The 19,797-nt window shown below is 42.2% G+C and overlaps 1 protein-coding gene across 2 annotated transcripts in view; it reads right to left on the bottom strand.

The window, feature by feature from the left end:
- uts2r2 (urotensin-2 receptor 2) overlaps positions 1 to 19,797 on the bottom strand; it is a 201,842-nt gene that overhangs the window by 74,333 nt on the left and 107,712 nt on the right. For both annotated transcript variants that reach the window (XM_041217036.1, XM_041217037.1), the window contains exon 7: positions 2,266 to 2,419. In XM_041217036.1, the coding sequence (XP_041072970.1) occupies positions 2,266 to 2,419 (154 nt within the window). The remainder of the gene's footprint in view (positions 1 to 2,265; positions 2,420 to 19,797) is intronic.

Here is a 19,797-nt window from a genome sequence, read left to right as displayed (position 1 = left end):
TGCTGTGTGCAAACTGGCTGCAGTTGTCAATAAAACAACAGCCAGCATCACTTCAAAAGTAATTCATTGACTGTGCATTGACAGCACTAAAGGCATGAATAACAGCTAATAACTGTATGTTCTTTTTTCAAAAAACTGCCAACATTTGCCTCTGTCCTCTGGTCTTAATTAAGTGTGTTGTGCCTTTTCAAGCAAAGGCTGCATTCTGTATTAGACAAATTCTTTGGATTTCTGACTCTTAGACACACTTATTGGTTTCATGCATGACTGAAACCAAAAGAAGCCCTGAAAGTGAAAGGACAACACTCAAATGAGTTGTATAAAGTCAAAACGTGACTATTCCAGAAATAAGATCAAAGTGGCAAGTCTCTAAGGCTGCCTTTTCACTAGGAAAACGGAAAATCATTTCTCTCAATTAGGAGGCGCTCATCATTATCTATGATGGAATATACAAAAATAATAGACCTTCCTTATGTTAAACATTTATATGCCTTTTAACCTGAAACCCTTTGACCATCAGCACAATTGAGAACTGCGCTGTAGTATCACCGTAATATGTACCTTTTGAGAGTAAAATCAGGTATAATGGATGCAGTTATGTGCCCAAAGTGTTCAACTGCAGTCATGGCATAACCACCTTGTAATTATTTGTTCATTTCCTCTTTCAATTCCACTGAATCTATCCATCTACTGTACTTGTACTGTGCTTGTAATACTGAAAAGTGAATCCTAGTCAAAGTGTTGCAAGTACAGCTGGTATATTCCCTAAGTAGAATCCACTCTTTTCATGAAGTAAGTTGAGTATTGCACTTGTGAAGCTGAATCATTCAATAAAAAACTCGTTATAGTGAGCAGCTCACTATAAGAAATATAAATTATATAATTCAGCATGTTCATCACAGAAAAACTATAGTGTGCTATTAAACAGGGCTTCTGTCGTTAATCTGCATATCTGCAAAAGAAGCAATTCTGCAGCCGCCATACATCAAACATAATATTTTGGCATCAATAACGCTCCTGTTAAGCTGCGTAGGTGTCTGACCATACAGAAGCCAGAAAGGTCTGTGCAGGACTTGTCCTGTGATAAGTATTGTGTGCAAAGAATTTCAAGGGACCTCACACTGAAAAAAATGGGCTACACACAGAAGCTACATTTTAAAGGGAACATGGAGCATTAATAAGTTTTTCTTAGTTTAGCTTACATCTATTAAAAAAACCAACAAATTTCTAGTTAATATCAGAAATGAGAAATTTCCTGTATCCTTTTTAATGACTTTCCTATAATACATTTTGTAATGAAACAGATCATCACTTTACCATTTTCACAGAAATGCTATCACACATTCTTCCATCATTTCAGCAGCAACAAATGTTTTTATGTACACATCACTGCAACCTAAAGAACAGCACATTTCACAAAACCTGAAATATGGAAGCAAAAACAGAATTACCTGGAAAAACTCAGCAGGTCTGGCAGCATCAGCGGAGAAGAAAAGAGTTGACGTTTCGAATCCTCATGACCCTTCAACAGAACTGATCTTTCTTTACAAGGAGAGGGAAATATAAGCTGGTTTAAGGTGGGTGGGGGGGGTGGTGTTAGGATAGGAGCAGATCATCAAAAGATGTCACAGACAAAAGAACAAAAGAACACATAGGTGTTGAAGTTGGTGATATTATCTAAACGAATGTGCTAATTAAGAATGGATGGTAGGGCACTCAAGGTATAGCACTCAAGAATTTTCTTTTCCTACCTATTTCCATTATTTTTAAAACTTTTATGCTCCCCCACCCCCACTAGAGCTATACCTTGAGTGCCCTACCATCCATTCTTAATTAGCACATTCGTTTAAATAATATCACCAACTTCAACATCTGTGTTCTTTTATTCTTTTGTCTGTGACATCTTTTGATGATCTGCTCCTATCCTAACACCCCCCCCCACCCCTCCACTTCTCTCCCCCCACTCCCCCTCCCCCCCACCCACCTTAAACCAGCTTATATTTCCCTCTCCTTGTAAAGAAAGATCAGTTCTGTTGAAGGGTCATGAGGACTTGAAACGTCAACTCTTTTCTTCTCTGCCGATGCTGCCAGACCTGCTGAGTTTTTCCAAGTAGTTCTGTTTTTGTTTTGGATTTCCAGCATCAGCAGTTTTTTGCTTTTATCTCTGAAATATGGAAGGCAGGTCTTCTCCATTTTCAATACGCAATATGTGAATAAGTTCTAATTGCTAAGCTTTCCATTATGTATGAAGGGATTATTCAATACCTTATCAATGTGCGGATGCCAATATTCATCATGCATAGTCTTGGCATCAGTATTGTTCATCCTTGAGAAAAAGGTGGGCTTTGTAAGGTGCAGGCGAGTTGAGTCAATCTCAAATGTTTCAGCTATTACTTGTTGAATGCGCCATCGCACATCACTGCAAAAAAAATCACATAATTAATTTAAATTCATCGAGTTTTTGAAGCTTAAATATTAAATTCCACTTTCCATTAAAAATTAATCTCTATTAAGAAATAAAATGCGGTTTGGGATTTATTTAATGAAGCAAAGCTTCTGACTTCAAAAGATTTTTCTAAGACATAAGTGTTGAAGTGGCTGATTATTAGATAGGAGATGCAACAGATCAATAAGCTTCAAAAAAAGTCGCTTTAATTATTTCTATATATACATAGAGATTGGAAGATTGAAGCAAATTCCTTTTACTAGGTGCACAATTCTGGCAGTTTTTTGTATGTTATTAGTAAGTATAAAATAAATGAGCTGTGAAAAGTCATTTTGTGAAAAAAATCTATGGGCAGAATTTTCCAGCGGTGAGGGATGGGGGCAGTAAAATTCCTCAGGTGGCCCAACCGACTTGTCTGCAATTTTATGGGGATGCTGGCAAGGCCTAGGGTAGCCTACCTACCCCACCCCAACTGAGGTCCTCAACTGGTCAATTACTGGCCATAGAGTCGCTTCCTGTCCAGCCTCAATTTTGAGGCTGGCAGAAGGAGTTCAGGGGCAGGGGGGATGCCCAGGATCGAGGGTCCTGGATGCCCTGGGTCAAGGATGTAACTAGTAGAGTTGATGAGGGGGAGCCAGTGGATGTGGTTTATTTGGACTTTCGGAAGGTTTTCAACAAAGTCCCACATAAGAGATTGGCATGTAAAATTAATGCACATGGGATTGGGGGTACTTTATTGAGATGGATAGGAGACTGGTTGACAGAAAGGAAACAAAGAGTAGGAATAAACAGGTCTTTTTCCGAATAGCAGGCAGTGACTAGTGAGGTACCGCTGGGATCGGTGCTGGGACCCCAGTTATTCACAATGATTTAGATGAGGGAACTAAATGAAATATCTCCAGATTTGCAGATGACACAAAGCTGGGTGGAAGGGTGAGATGTGAGGAGGATACAGAGATGCTTCAGTGTGATTTGGACAAGCTGAGTGGGTAAATGCATGGCAGATGCAGTATAATGCGGATAAATGTGAGGTTATCCACTTTGTTAGCAAAAACAGGAAGGCAGATTATTATCTGAATGGCTATAAATTGAGAGGGGAATGTGCAACGAGACCTGGGTGTCCTCGTACACCAGTCACTGAAGGTAAGCATGCAGGTGCAGCAGGCGGTAAAGAAGGCAAATGGTATGGTGGCCTTCATAGCGAGAGGATTCGAGTACAGGAACAGAGATGGGATGTCTTGCTGCAATTATACAGGGGCTTGATGAGACCACACATGGAATATTGTGCGCAGTTTTGGTCTCCTTATCTGAGGAAGGATGTACTTGCTATAGAGGAGTGCAACGAAGGTTTACCCGACTGATTCCAGGGATGGCGGGACTGACTATGAGGAGAGATTGAGTCGGTTAGGATTATATTCACTGGAGTTCAGAAGAATCGGGGGGATCTCATAGAAACCTATAAAATTCTAACAGGACTAGACAGGGTAGATGCAGGAAGGATGTTCCAATGGTGGGGGAGTCCAAAACCAGGGGTCACAGTCTGAGGATATAGGATAGACCGTGAGGAGAAATTTCTTCACCCAGAGAGTGGTGAGCCTGTGGAATTCAGTGCAACAGAAAGTAGTTGTGGCCAAAACATTGTATGTTTTCAAGAAGGAGTTAGATATAGCTCTTGGGGTGAAAGGGATCAAAGGATATGGGGAGAAAGCGGGAGCAGGCTATTGAATTGGATGATCAGCCATGATCATAATGAATGACGGAGCAGGCTCGAGGGGCTGAATGGCCTACTCCTCCTATTTTCTATGCATGTTTCTATGTACCCTGCTCAAGCCTCAGATGGGAAGGGCAGAGGCACCTCCTTCAAGGACCCCTTTCCACATCGGGCACCGCCCACCCCCAAAAGTCTGCCCCCTACAAGTGCTCTCTCATCCCCCCCATCAAGACCCTAACCCCACCTCCTTGGGCCTCACATCCCCTCCCTACTGTGAGACTACACACCCCGTACCGCACTGCCCCCACTCTGCCCTGCATTTACTTGATCCTGGACTCTGGGGCCTAGAATCTGAGGACTGCTTTTAGTGCCAATCCTGGCCACAGCTGCTGTTGGCGCTGCTGGGACCACAGAACTGCTGGCTAATCAGATTTGCTAGTAGCTCTCTGAGGAGGGGCTTCAGCCCAAGTGAGGGGCAGAAGTCCTGCCTCCAGCCAATCCATGATCCGTGGGGATGCGTTCCTCCCGACTCTTCAGGTGGCAGGGCAGGAAACCCTTTCATCTGAAATATCCTGCCCTATAAGTTTTAGGATGCAGAGTTTTAGAATTCACTTTTATTATAACTATAGAAATATGTTTTTTAGTTAGGTAGGTGTCCTTAAAATTGTAGCATCCTTATGCTTTGGGGGGGTGGGCTTCATGGGAATACAATACATAATCTCTTTAATCTCATTAATGACTTCAGTGCTCAGTTGAAAGCTCTTCATTTTTCTCATTATAAACTTGCAAGTCAGCAAGGTTACAAAGAAAATCGGGACTAAATATTTGAGTATTGCTGAAAAAAGAGACATGTCGAAGCTTTTTGTCTTGCACTTATCAGGACACTTCACAAGAATACCACTATAGGGGAAAAACAACAATGTATACTGTACGTAAAGAGAGTGCTGATTGATTGGCAAGTGGACTCTGATTGATAAAGGCATTGCCATGGAAAATGCACCAGTGATGGTGACTGACAGTTAACTGTCAAGCATTGCTTGAAATTTAAATGAAGCAGCTTGACCCTGATGAGTCAGCAAATGGCTGATACTTACTTTGTTTAGCTGAAACAGGTGCAATGATGAATGCAAGACAAAAAGCTTTGACATGTCTTTTTCAGCAATACTCAAGTTCTGCACTACCAAACAACTAAGTATTTCAAATATCTACACATAGTACACAGTGTGCTGGAAATCTCCCCCAAAGTATTGCAGGTGCTAGCCAATTAAATTTTTCATGGCTGAGATGGACAGATTTTTGTTACGAAAGGTGAATCATTGAAGTTGAGGCACAAAGCAACCTTTATTTAATTGGATGGTGGGACAGACTCCAGAGTGGTTTAGTCCTGTTTCTATGTTCTTATAAAATGCAGGCATATGAAAAAGTGGTTTTCTAGCCTCAAAATTTATGGTCTACATGACTTGCACAGCTTACAGGACAATTTACATCCCTGTTTAGTATTATGTAAAGTATTGTAACCCGACTTTTGTAGACATTATCAACAATAGAAAATTTTGTTCTGAAGTTATTAAAAAGAAAGACTTGCAAACACGTACAGAATCTTGTTCTTCTATTCATTTTGAAATAAACAGGGGCATCTTAAAATCTGATGTAAACAGTTAAAATTCAAAGAATAACAGAACCTATCTGGTATGATTTTATATGGATCAAGTTCAATTGGAATGCAACATGAGAGGTTAAGCAATAAATCTTTGGAGTTGTGTTTGATGCTAACCAGATTTGTAAAATGTTACAAAATATTGTGGCAAATTCTTCCATTGCCCAATAAACTTGATATAATTTTTCCATTACAGGGCCGATCCCAAGAGAATAGCAACATTCGCTGTCTCACATTCCTTCAATCAGTGATGGATCCAGCACAATTTTTTCAGACTAATATACACAGTCCAAAGATATTTCTGAGTCAAGAATATTGTATTGTCTTCTTATTTCAATAAATTTTAATCTTAAAGTCTTGTAACTACAATGCTTCACAAATTAAACACCAGAAATAGAGTAACTGGGGGCTAATAAGAGTGAAGCACTTAAAGCAATTAGTATCGGCAGAAAAAAAGTATGAGAGAAATTTCAGGGGCTAAAAGCCAACAAATCCCCAAGATCTAATGGCCAATATCCTAGTGGTCTAAAAGAGGAATACAGGGAGTTAGCATGCGCTCATGACAATTTTCCAAAATGATCAAGTTTCTACAACGGCCCCAGCAGATTGGAAGTTAGCAAATGTAACACTGCTATTGAAGAAAACAAGGAACTATAGGCCAGTTAGCCTGACATCAGCAGTCAGTGAAATGCTGGTACCTAAAACAAAGGAAGTTTTAACAATGGATATAGAAAATCACAGTATGATCAGACATAGCTAACATGGTCTTACGAAAAGGAAATATTGTTTGACAAATCTATTAAAGTTATTTAAGGATGTAACTATTAGGGTAGATAAAGGGAAATCCGTAGATCTAGTATACTTGAATTTCTAGAAGGCATTCGATAAGGTGCTCCACAAAAGGTTAACAAGAGTTCATGCTATTGGGGGTAATATGTTAGCATGGATGAAGGATTGGTTAACAGGAAAGAAGCATAGGGTAAGGATAAACAGGGCATTTCCAAGTTGGCAAGCTTTAATTAGTGGAGTGCTGCAAGATCAGTGCTGGGGCCTCAGCTGCTTACAATCTACATTAGATGAAGAGGCCAAGGCAAATAGAACCATAGAAAAGTTACAGCACAGAAGACGACCATTCGGCCCATCTTGTCCATGCCAGCCCAAGGGCACCCAGGTGCCCTTTCCAATCCCACCTTCCTGCACCCGGCCCATAGCTCTGCAGCTTACAGCACTTAAGGGGCAGATCCAGGTATTTTTTTTAAAAGAGTTTAGAGTTTCTGCCTCTACCACCAACTTGAGCAGTGAATTCCAGACACCCACTACCCTCTGCATAAAAAAAGTTCTTCCTCTTGTCCCCCCTACACCTTCTGCCACTTATCTTGAATCTATGTCCCCTGGTTCTAGAATTCTCCACCAAGGGAAACAATTTTATCCTGTCTACTCTATCTATTCCCCTCATAATTTTGTACACCTCAATCAAGTCACCTCTCAGCTTTCTTTGTTCTAAGGAAAATAACCCCAACCTATCCAATCTCTCCTCATTGCTACACTTTTCTAACCCTGGCAACATTCTTATAAACCTCCTCTGCACTCTCTCCAGAGCTATTATGTCCTTCCTGTAATGTGGTGACCAGAACGGCACACAATACTCCAGTTGTGCCCTCACCAGTGTTTAATACAATTATATCCTTACTTTTATATTCTATACCTCTGCCAATGAAGGACAGCATTCCACATGCCTTCTTTACAACCTTGTCTACTTGAACTGCTGCCTTCAGGGACCTGTGCACTTGCATGCCAAGATCTCTCACTTCATCTACCCCTCTTAGCATTTTCCCATTTATTGTGTAATTCCTGTAACTGTTTGACCTCCCTAAATGTATGACCTCACACTTCTCTATGTTAAAATCCATCTGCCACTTTACCGCCCACTCCACCAACCCATCTATATCATTTTGGAGATTATGGCTAGCCTCTACACTATCCACTACTCGGCCAATCTTTGTGTCATCTTCAAATATCCCAATCATGCCCCCCACATTAACGTCCAAATCGTTAATATATAACACAAACAGCAAGGGTCCCAACACCGAGCCCTGTGGAACACCAATTGAGACAACTTTCCATTTGCAAGGGCATCCATCGACCATTACCCTTTGTTTCCTGTTACAAAGCCAACCTTTTATCCACAGAGATAAAAACAAAAAAACTGCGGATGCTGGAAATCCAAAACAAAAACAGAATTACCTGGAAAAACTCAGCAGGTCTGGCAGCATCGGCGGAGAAGAAAAGAGTTGACGTTTTGAGTCCTCATGACCCTTCGACAGAACTTGAGTTCGAGTCCAAGAAAGAGTTGAAATATAAGCTGGTTTAAGGTGTGTGGGGGGGGGCGGAGAGAGAGAAGTGGAGGGGGTTGGTGTGGTTGTAGGGACAAACAAGCAGTGATAGAAGCAGATCATCAAAAGATGTCAACAGTTCTATTGTTGTTGACATCTTTTGATGATCTGCTTCTATCACTGCTTGTTTGTCCCTACAACCACACCCTCCCCCTCCACTTCTCTCTCTCTCCGCCCCCCCCACACACCTTAAACCAGCTTATATTTCAACTCTTTCTTGGACTCGAACTCAAGTTCTGTCGAAGGGTCATGAGGACTCAAAACGTCAACTCTTTTCTTCTCAACCTTTTATCCAGTTTGCCACATTACCCTGAATCCCATGGGCTTTTACTTTCCTGACCAATCTGCCATGTGGGACCTTGTCAAATGCCTTGCTAAAATCCATGTACACAACATCCACTGCACTACCTTCATCAACACTTCTTGTCACTTCCTCAAAGAATTCAATCAAATTTGTGAGGCAGGACCATCCTTTAACAAATCCATGCTGACCATCCCTGACTAGTCCATGCCTTTCCATATGACTGTTAATCCTATCTCTCAGGATTGATTCTACTAATTTGCTCACCACTGATGTAAGACTAACTGGCCTATAATTGTTTGGTACTTCCTTTGATCCCTTTTTAAACAATGGAACTACGTTTGCATTTCTCCAGTCCTCCGGTACCTCCCCTGTATCAAGTGAAGATTGGAAAATCTTCCTCAGAGCATCTGCTATCTCCTCCCTGAATTCCTTCAGCAGCCTCAGAAACAATCCATCTGGCCCTGGTGACTTATCAACTTTCAAGGATTTCAACCCTTCGAGGACTCCCACTCTCTTTATGACTATCCCATCCAATATCTTGCAGTGTTCCTCCTGGACTACTATATCTACATCGTCCCTTTCCTTTGTAAACACGGAGACAAAATATTCATTCAAAACCCTTCCCACAGCCTGTGCATCTACACACAAGTTTCCATCTTCATCTCTGATAGGTCCCACTTTTTCTTAACTAACCTTTTTCCATTAATGTATTGGTAAAACATCTTTGGGTTATCTTTAACTTTATTTGCAAATCTTTTTTTCATGCCCTCTCTTTGATTTCCTTTTTTACTTCATCCCAGCACTTCCTATATTCGCCTAGGCTATCTGCAGTGCTTAGTTCTTTGTGCCGATCATACGCTTTCTTTTTCTGTTTGATTTTCCCCTGTATTCCTCTGGACAACCAGGGGGATCTAGATTTGGCAGTACCACTCTTATTTTTGTAGGGGACATGTCTACTTTGTACAATTAGGATCTCATTTTTTAGTGCTTCCCACTGGTTTTCCACTGTTTTATCCTCCAGCAGTGCTGTCCAGTCCATCTCAGCCAAGTCCCTTCACATTCCTGCAAAATTTGCCTTCCCCCGTTCAAGACTTTTACTCCTGCCTTAACTCTGTCCTTTTCCATGGTAATGCTAAATCTAACTGAATTGTGATCACTGTCCCCGATATGGGACTGTCACTTCACCACTTGCCCTTCTTCGTTCCCCAAGACTAGGTCTAGAATTGCATCTCATCTCGTTGGGTTTGTCACTAATTGGTTGAAAAAATTTTCCTGGCCACTGCATGAATTTTTTTCTCCCTCAGTGCCCCTTATATTGTTTGAATCCCAGTTGATATTAGGATAGTTGAAACCTCCTACTATTATTGCCCTCTTGTTCTTACAAGCAGAAATTTGCCAATGTAATGTATCCACGTTTACTGACAATACAAAGCCAGGTTGAAATGTAAGCTGTGAGGAGAACACAAGGAGAACACAATGTGTCTGTAAGGCACATAGACAGGCTGAGTGGGCAATAACTTGGCAAATGGAGTATAATTTGGGGAACTGTGAAGTTATTCAGCTTGGTAGTGTGAATGGTAAAACAATTTTTTTGAAAGATATAAAACTTTTAAATGTTGATATTCAGAGGGAATTAGGTGTACTCGTACAAGGGATACAGACTGTTAGCATGCAGGTACAGTAAGCAATCAGAAAGGCAAATGGCATGTTGCATTTTATTACAAGAGGATTGGAGTACAAGAATAAAAGAGTCTTGCTACAATTGTATCAGACTTTGGTGAGATCACATCCAGAGTACCGTGCGCAGTTTAGGTCTACATTTCTGAGGAAGGATAAGCTTTGGAAGCAGTATCACAAAGGGTCACTAGATTTATTCCTGGGATGAGAGGATTATTCTTCGATAAGAGGTTGAATAAATTGGCCCATACTCTCTGGAGTTTGGAAGAATGAGAGAAGATCTCACTGAAACATACAAGATTCTGAAGGGGCATGACAGGCTAAATAATGACGGGTTGTTTCCCCTGGCTGGTAAATTTGAAATACAAGAACACAAGAATTAGGAGCTGAAGTAGGCCATTCGGCCCCTCAAGCCTGCTTAATAAGATCATCGATGAACTGATTATGGTCTCAACTCTGCTTTCCTGTCTGACCCCCATTACACTTGACTCCTTTGTCGATCAAAAATCTAACAGCCCTGAATATATTCAGTGATCCAGCCTCCACTGCTCTCCAGGGAAGAGAAATCCCCAGCAAAAAAAAACATTTTTCCCTCATCTCAGTCTTAAATAAAAGCCCCTTATTTTTGAAATATGCTCCCTAGTTCAACACTGCCCCAGCATAGCGGCACAGTCTCAGGGCCAATCATTTAAGACTGAGATGAGGAGAACTTTCTTCACCATTGGGCTGTGAATCTTTGGAATTCTCTATGCCAGTCTACTCCTGCTCCTATTTCTTATGTTCTGTCTTTGCAATTTGACCAATTTCTTAATTCTATCACGCGATGGCTCAACAGTACTAATTTTGTTACATCAATAGTGTCAGTGTATTATCAGCCCTAAAGCAGCCCAACAGAAGACAGGGACTCCAAGTGCAGCTCACAGCCAATCTGGAAAATCTTCACACAGTGCTAAGTATCTGGTAAGTGACTAAGGTTTATTCTATTCCGAAGGTTCAAAATAGTCTAGCAACTGGTGGTAATGTTAATAAAATATATAAAAACAAAAATAAAATATATAATTGAATAAAATAATTAAATAGTTAATTAGAACACATTAAGGATGGCAGGACAAGTGATGTGTCGCAGCTGCAGCACGTGGGAGCTCCTTGATGCCAGTTTGATCTAGGGCAAACACATCTGCAGTAAGTGTTTGAAATTTGAGCAGCTGCAGCTCAGAGTTTGTAGTTCAGCCTCTAGTTCAGACACTGCAAAACATCAGGGAGGGGGAAAGTTACCTGGATTCTTTGCCCCAGGAGACAGTTACACCTCTTAGAACATGGTCTCCTGATTTGGTCAGTGGTCAAGGACAGGAGAGTGTGACTGTGAGTGAGGCAGATAAGGGGACTCAGAGGGCAGGAGCACAGGAGTGTGAGCTTCTGCAATTGTCCAAGCGGTTTGAGGTTTTTTCAGCTTGTTTAGAGGAAAGTGGGGGTTGCAGGATGGATGAGTTAACTGGCCATGGCATCGTGGTGCAGGAAGCCATTCAAGTGGGGGGAGCAAAAAGGAATGTAGTGGTAGTAGTGGATAATATAGTCAGAGGGATTGACACCATTCTCTGCAGCAAAGAGTCGGAGTCCAGGCGACTGTGTTGCCTGCCTGGTGCCGAGGTGCAGGATAAATGCTCGGGGCTGGAGAGGAACCTACAGTTGGAGGAGGAGGACCCAATTGTCATGGTCCATGTAGATACCAATGACGTAGGCAGGACAAAGAAGGAGGTTCTGCATAGTCACTATGAGGAGCCTGGCTCCAGATTAAGAAGCAGAACCTCAAAGGTCATAATCTCTGGATTATTAACCAGGTTATTACCTGAGCCACGTGCAAATTGGCATAGGACAAATCAGATTATGGAGATGAATGTGTGGTTCAAAGGCTGGTGTGGGAGGTGGGTTCCAATTTCTGGGACACTGGCACCAATACTGGGGACAGTAGGATCTGTATGGTTGGGATGGTCTACACCTGAACTGTGCTGGGACTGGTGTTCTTGTGAGTCGCATAACTAGGGAAGTAGAGAGGGTTTTAAACTAAATATTGGGGGCAAGGGATCAAATTTGGCAAGATGTGGTAAATCAAAGAGCAGAGACAAGACTGAAGAAAAAGGGATTATTACGGGAAATGAAAAACAGACCATGACAGGAAAGGGTAGAAAGTACAAATTTAACAGTAAATCAACAGATGAAATTAGAGGTTATAAAAAGAATAAAGCTAAAAGCTCTGTATCTCAACATTTGCAGCACTCGAAACAAAATAGAAGAACTGAGAGCACACAGAGAAATAAATAATTACGATTTAATAGCCATCACAGAGATATGGCTGCAGGAGGACATGTACTGGGACCTGAATACTGAAGCGTACAGGATAATTAGGAAGGACAGGAAGTGACGAAAAGGTGGAGGGGTGGCTCTGTTATTTAATGATGGTATTAGCACAATATAGAGGGATAACCTAAGTTCAGGAAACCAGGATGTGGAAACAGTAAAGGCAAGAAGTCACTTGTGGGAAATATGTACAGGCCACCTAACAGTAACCACATGGTAGGGTTGAGCATAAAGGAAGAAATAACTGGAGCTTGTCAGAAAGGCACAGCGATAATCATAGGAGATTTTAATTACATATAGACTGGAAAAGTCAGATGAGCAAAGATAGCCTGGATGAGGAGTACATTGAATGTTTTCGGGATAGTTTCTTAGGGAATTTTATGCTGGCGGGATTTCCTGGTCCCGACAAAGTCAATGGATCTTTGAAGGGCTCACCGCATTTTACGGTCCCACCCCTGACGGGACTGTAAAAATCTGCCATTAGAACAAATGTTCTGGAGCCAACCAGAGAGCAGGCTATACAAGACCTGGTATTGTGCAATGAGATGGGAGTAATTAATGATGTCATAGTGAAGCCACCCCTAGATAGCAGCAACCATAATATGCTTGAATTTTACAGTTTGAGGGAGAGAGGAGTGGGTCTGAGACTAAGTTTTTAAACTTAAATAAAGCCAATTATGAGGGAATGAAAGCAGAGCTGGCTAAAGTGAATTGGCAAATTAGGTTAAGGGACAGGTCAATAGGGGTGCAGTGACTAATATTTAAGGGGTTATTTCAGAATGCACAGAACAGATACATTCCAACGAGTAAGAAAAAGTCCAAGGGACGGACACACCATCCGGGGTTAATTAGAAAGGTTAAAGATAGTATCAAACTTAAAGAAAAAGCATATGATTGTTCAAGGATAGGTGAAAGACCAGAAGATTGGACAGAATATAAGGAACAGCAATGAATGGCTAAAAGACTAATAAGGAACAAAAATTAAGAGTATGAGAGAAAGCTAGCCAGAAATATAAAACAGGTAATAAGAGTTTCTATAAACATTTTAAAAAGAGTTGACAAAGTGAGTGTTGGTCCTATAGAAATGAGTTTGGAGAATTGATAATGGAAAACAAGGAGATGGTAGGTGCATTGAGCAGGTATTTTGCATCAGTTTTCACTATAGAGGATACAAGTAACATCCCAGGAGCAGTTATAAGCCAGGAAATGGATGTGGGGAAGGAAGTTGGGAAAATTACAGTCACCAGAGAAATGGTCCTGGGAAAATCGCTAGAGCTGCGGGCTGACAAGAGCCTGGGCTGTGATGGACTTCATCCTAGGGCCTTAAAATAAGTGACTAGTGAGGTAGTTGATGCATTGGTTTTAATTTTCCAAAACTTCCTAGATTCAGGGAAGGTCCCATTAAATTAGAAGATAGCAAATGTAACTCCATTATTCAAAAGGGAGGGAGACAGAAAGTAGGAAACTACAGGCCAGTTTGCTTAACATCTGTCGTAGGGAAAATGTTAGAAGCTATTATTAAAGAAGCTATAGCAGGGTGCTTGGATAAGCTTAAGGTCATCAGGCAGAGTCAACAGAGTTTTGTGAAAGGGAAATTGTGTTTAACTAGCTTATTAGAGTTCTTTGAGGAAATAACATGTGCTGTGGATAAAGGGGAACCAGTGCATGTACTGTACTTAGATTTCTAGAAGGCATTTGATAAAGTGCCACATCAAAGGTTGCTGCAGAAAGTAAAAGCTCATGGTATGGGGGTAATATAGCGGCATGGATAGAAGATTGGCTAGCTAACAGGAAGCAGAGTGTAGGTCTAAATGGGTCTTTTTCAGATTGGCAAGATGTAACGAGTGGTGCACCACAGGGATCAGTGCTGTTACCTCAACTGTTTACAATTTATATAAATGATTTGGATGAATGGATGGTTGCCAAATTGGCTGCTGACACAAAGGTAGATAGGAAAGTAAGTTGTGAAGAGGACATAAGGAGGCTCTAAAAAGATATAGATAGGTTATGTGAGTGGTCAAAGACCTGGCAGATGGAATATAATGTGGGAAAATGCGAAATTATCTATTTGGGCAGGAAGAATAAAAGAGAAGTATGTTATCTAAATGTTGAGAGATTGCATAGCTCTGAGGCGCAGAGGGATCTGGATGTCCTGGTGCATGAATCACAAAGGGTTAGTATGCAAGTACAGCAAGTAATTAGGAAATCTAATAGAATGACATCATTTATTGCGAGAGGAATTGAATACAAAAGTAGGGAGGTTATGTTTCAGTTGTATAGGCAGTAGCGAGACCACATTTGGAGTACTGCATACAGTATCGGTCTCCTCATTTAAGGAAGGATATAAATGCATTGGAAGCAGTTCAGAGAAGGTTTACCAGATTAATATCTGGAATGGTGGGTTGTTTTATGAGGAAAGGTTGGACAGACAAGGCTGGCATCCACTGGAGTTTAGAAGAGTAAGAGGTGACCTGATTGAAACATATAGGATCCTGAGGGATCTCAACAGGGTGGATGTAGAGAGGATGTTTCCTCTCTATGAAGAATCTAGAAATAGGGGTCACTGTTTAAAAATAAGGGGTCACCCATTTAAAACAGATGAGGCGAAATCTTTTCGCTCAGAGGGTCATTAGTCTTTGGAACTCTCTTCCTGAAAAGGTGGTGGAAGCAGAGTCTTTGAATGTTTTTAAGGCAGAGGTGGATAGATTCTTGGTAAGCAAGGGGTGATCGGACGTGGGTGGGATGCAGATTTCAGGTTACTATCAGATCAGCCAGGATCTTATGACATGGTGCAGCAGACTCGAGGGGCTGAATGGCCTACACCAACTCCCTGTTCATATGTTCAGACATCCAACTCAATTTCAGAACAGTGGGATAAAATGAAGTCAGCTGTACTAGACTCCTGTATCCAAACCATTTGGTTCGAGCACTGTCAGCACCAGGACTGGTTCAACAAAAACGATGCTAAAACATGTGACCTCCTGGAACAAAAACAAACAACCTTCATTTCCTGGCAGAATAACCCAAGGTCACAAGTCAAGAAAGCAGCATTCCAGCATCTCAAGGCTGATGCCCGCCCAAGGACAAATCCAGGAGATAAAGGTCATATGGAGGGAAGAGAAAGCCCTTGTGATCCAACAATATGCTGACCATCATGACATTCAAAGCTTTGTTGAGGCCACCAAGGTCAACAAGAGACCAAGGTCAAGTGGATAAAATCCCCTTCACTAACAGGATGATGCTTCTCTTCTTGAGGGTGACAATGCCATCCGTCAACACCGGGAAGAATGTTTTCAGCAACTCCTCAGCTGTGAATCCATATTGGCAGCTGATACTCTCTAGGCTATCTCCCTGTACCCTGCGGTAGAACCAATGAGTGAACCACCATCAGTGGGAGAGCTGCAATAACCAATCAAATGGATGACAAACAACAAAGCCTGTGATCCCGATGGTATTCCAACTGTAGGTCTTCAAAGTTGGTGGACTTTTGTTCACATCAAGACTCTAGGCATTCCTCCTACGGATTTGTGAAGAAAAGGAACACCCACCCCTCCCCCAACTTTAGGAATGCAACAATTGTAACTATTTTCAGGAAGGGAGATTATTCATGCTCTGGAAACTATTCAGTTATTCCCCTCTTGTCCGTAGCCGAGAAAATCCTGACACACATTCTCCTGAAGCACCTACTCCCCGTGGCTGAGGAACTCCTTACAAAGACACGGGGCTGAATTTTTCCGTCAGCGAGTTGGGGGCGGGGCCCACTCGCCGGTGCGAAAATGACGCGGGATGACATTGAGAGGAACCCCCGCCCCATTTAAATATTCAGGAAGGCGGGTGGACAGCGCAATCAGCTGTCCACCTGTCAACCTGTTAATGGCCAATTGAGGCCATTGACAGGATAATTAAAACAATTAACGGCCCTGCGCATCCAACCTTAAGGCTGGCGGGCAGGCCAGGAGCCCCAGCGGGCTTCTGAAAAAACATGAAAACTCATCCACCGGCGGGATGAGGTTTCATGTCTGTTTTAAAAAAGTTTAATAAAGTTTTACTCAGATTTATTAACATGTCCCATCGCATGTGACATTGTCACATGAGGGAGAAATGTTAATCATTTTTTGATTTTTCTATTTTTGATATTTAAAACGCTGTCAGCGATCTCACTGAGACAGCACTTAGTCGCAGGGAGCAGTGCACTCTTTCGTGCGCATGCGCAAAAGAGCATACATTGACAGTTGGGGAATCCCTCCCCCCCTCGCACAGGAAGCGCATAGCGCTTCCCGTCGGGTGGCCCACCCACTTAAAATGGCGGCGGGCCCGTTTTGGTGGCGGTAATCGGCTGCCTGCCCGCAGCCAAGCCAGTGGGGCCCGCCCACCCATCAAGGACAAAATTCTACCCATGGTATGGCTTTAGCCCTGTCAGAGGAATCTCCAACATGTTCTTTGTTGCCAGTCAAGTCTAAGAAAAATATCAAGAACAACACTAGGAATTTTTCATTGCATTCATTGATCTAACCAAAGCATTTGGCTCTGTGGATTGCAGGGATCTGTGGAATGTGTTCCAAAGATTTGGATGTCCAGGAAACTTCATCACAATCCTGCAACAACTTCATGATGTTATGACTACAATTGTTTTGAGTGGAAAATCTGAAACAGTCGCCTTCAAAATCTGGACTGGTGTCAAACAAGGCTGTGTTAGCCCCGTATTATTTACAATCTGACAGTGGTTATTCACCTCATCAAAGTTCAACTGTGGTGTCAGCGTTAAAAACCGCCTAGCTGGAGAAGTCTTTAACCTCAGTCACTTCTGTGCCCAAACTAAACTGACCACCATAGATATACATGGTCTACAGTTTGCAGATGACGGCAGTGTTGTTGCCCACTCTGCACCAGACTTGCAAGCGATTCTCGATCTCTTCAATTCTCAATACAAGGGACTCAGCCTGTCCTTGAATGTTGCCAAAACAAAATTCATATCAACCCATACCTGGTCAGCAAAATATTCCACCTCCCACATGTGTTGAAGAAAGGACTATGGAATATGTTGAGCGCTTCCCTTATCTTGGCAGCCACCTCTCTCAAAAGGCCACCATTGATGAGGAGATCCAACACCAGCTCAGCCTTCTACAAACTATGACAGTGAGTGTTTGACAATAAAGACCTCTGCAAGTCAACATATATCCTGGTGTACAGAACAGTTATCATCATCACACTCCTGTACTGCAGTGAGATCTGGACTGTGTATCAGTGACACATAAGAGCACTAGAGAAATTCCATCTGCAATGGCTCCACTATATCCTCCAGATTCAATGGCGGGACCATCAAAGAAATGCGAGTGTCCTTCTTGAAGCCAGCTCCACAGCGTTCAGATAAAACTCCCATAAAATCAATTTTGATGGGCTGGACAGAGTGTCCAGATGGGTGAAAAGCATCTCCTCCACCAAGTCCTGTTTTTTCTTAAATCTCAATGGCCAGTGTTCCAGGGGAGGACAAAGAAAATGCTTCAAAAACATTCTGAAGCTCTCCTTGATAGGAGGCAGCATTGACATTATTGACTGCTCGAAATGGCGACAACTTGTTCATCAAGTTGCATCATCTTGAATCCAAACACCTTAATGATGAGGCAAAGAGGTGGCAGAGAAGGAAAGAGAAGGAAGCAAATCTTCCGGATTCCACTACCTCATGGGACATCCTGCCCCATGTGCCCAAAGATCTGCAGGCTGAGAATTGGCCTGTTCAGTCACATGAAGACCCACGGCAGAAACTCACGACCCTAAGCAGATGTCATCCTCGAATTGTAGAACCGCCAATAACGATTAGAGTTCAACAATATATCTTTTAAGTGCTAATTTTCCTTCCCTACTTTTAATTGCTATCTCCTCACCATTCTGTGTTCCCATCTCAGTTCATTAACATTTTTGTAATGTGAAAATTATTTCTAGGCAAAATGTTCTGAAACAAATGGAGCTGCCTGTTTTCAAAGCTAGCATCGACAGGTATTTCTCAATATGCGGGGGCTTTTCATTGTACAGTCCAAAAATCTGGTGCTAAACTCTTGAATCATAAATCATTGTTTTGAAAGAACGCATTTCAATCTTGGTCTGGAATTTGTATTAATTTGTAACAGTTTACCAACGCTCTCACGATCAGACAAGTTTATGAATCACAAACAGATGATCTTCTGGCATTTAGAAGTTATGTAATGGTGGTGGGTCTATGTACACAATTTTAAATACATCCTTTAATAAGCTATTCAAATGCACAAAGATACACTAAGAGAACTCTAGGGGAAAGTAATAGTCAGCAATGTCATGAACCTCATCAACCGTGCAAACCTAGTGCTCTGAAATGTGAATATTAAATAATGCTTGAAGTCAGAATTTTTTATTTCTGTAGCTACTTTTTTATTTTCTATCTGGTTCTAATCAAAGAAAAAACTGATTTTCATTTTGTTGGTCAGCCCAGAGTTGTAGTAAATTTTTCAAAGATTTAAATGTTAACGTCACGTTGATATTAGCTCCTGTTTATTTGCTTTTAGCAAGCGTCCGTTTATGAATTAGGACGCGAAGATTAACTACCATAGATCATGGCATATAAGTTGGCCTGGGGCAGAATTTTCCAGCTGGCATGCGGGGGTGGGACCGACAAGCCGACGCATAAAATGACACGCGATGACATCGGACCAGCGTCCTGACGTCACCACGCACCATTGCGATATTTCATTGAGTGGGCGCGCAATGATATCCGATGTGCGCCTGCTATTAATTAACGGGCCACTTAAGGCCCTTGAGGCGCCAATCGGCGGTGCTTTTTCAGAGCCCGTGCGATCTTTGGGGTGTCGCATGGGCACAACGGGCAGGCGGGTAGGAGGCATTTGTATAAACCTCACCCATGGGCGGGATGAGAGGGCTCTGTGGGATCAGAAGTGTGCTCTGTCAATTATTTAATTTGCAAAGTTACTGATACTTGCCTGTGTGATCTGCAATACTTCAAAACGCTTACCAGCTGCTTGGACTAAACTCACAACCTTCAGGTCAGCACTCTGCATTCGTTTTTGGGCCTGCAGGTTTCAGGAAGCCTTCCCCTAGCCTGGGAATGGGAGTTGAACTCTCCACTGGAGGCACCTCCTCTGCAGAGGAAGAGAGGACCAGAAGGGGAGGAGGCCAGGAGTGCACATTCAGCCTCCAGGGGAGCCACCTTTGGGAGGAGGGGCACAGGCACAAGGGGCGCAGGGTCAACAGGAAGTCCAGGTGGAA

This window comes from Carcharodon carcharias, chromosome 22, assembly GCF_017639515.1.
Source record: "Carcharodon carcharias isolate sCarCar2 chromosome 22, sCarCar2.pri, whole genome shotgun sequence".
NCBI classification, from domain to species: Eukaryota; Metazoa; Chordata; class Chondrichthyes; order Lamniformes; family Lamnidae; genus Carcharodon; species Carcharodon carcharias.
This window is presented reverse-complemented; position numbering and strand designations above follow the sequence as displayed.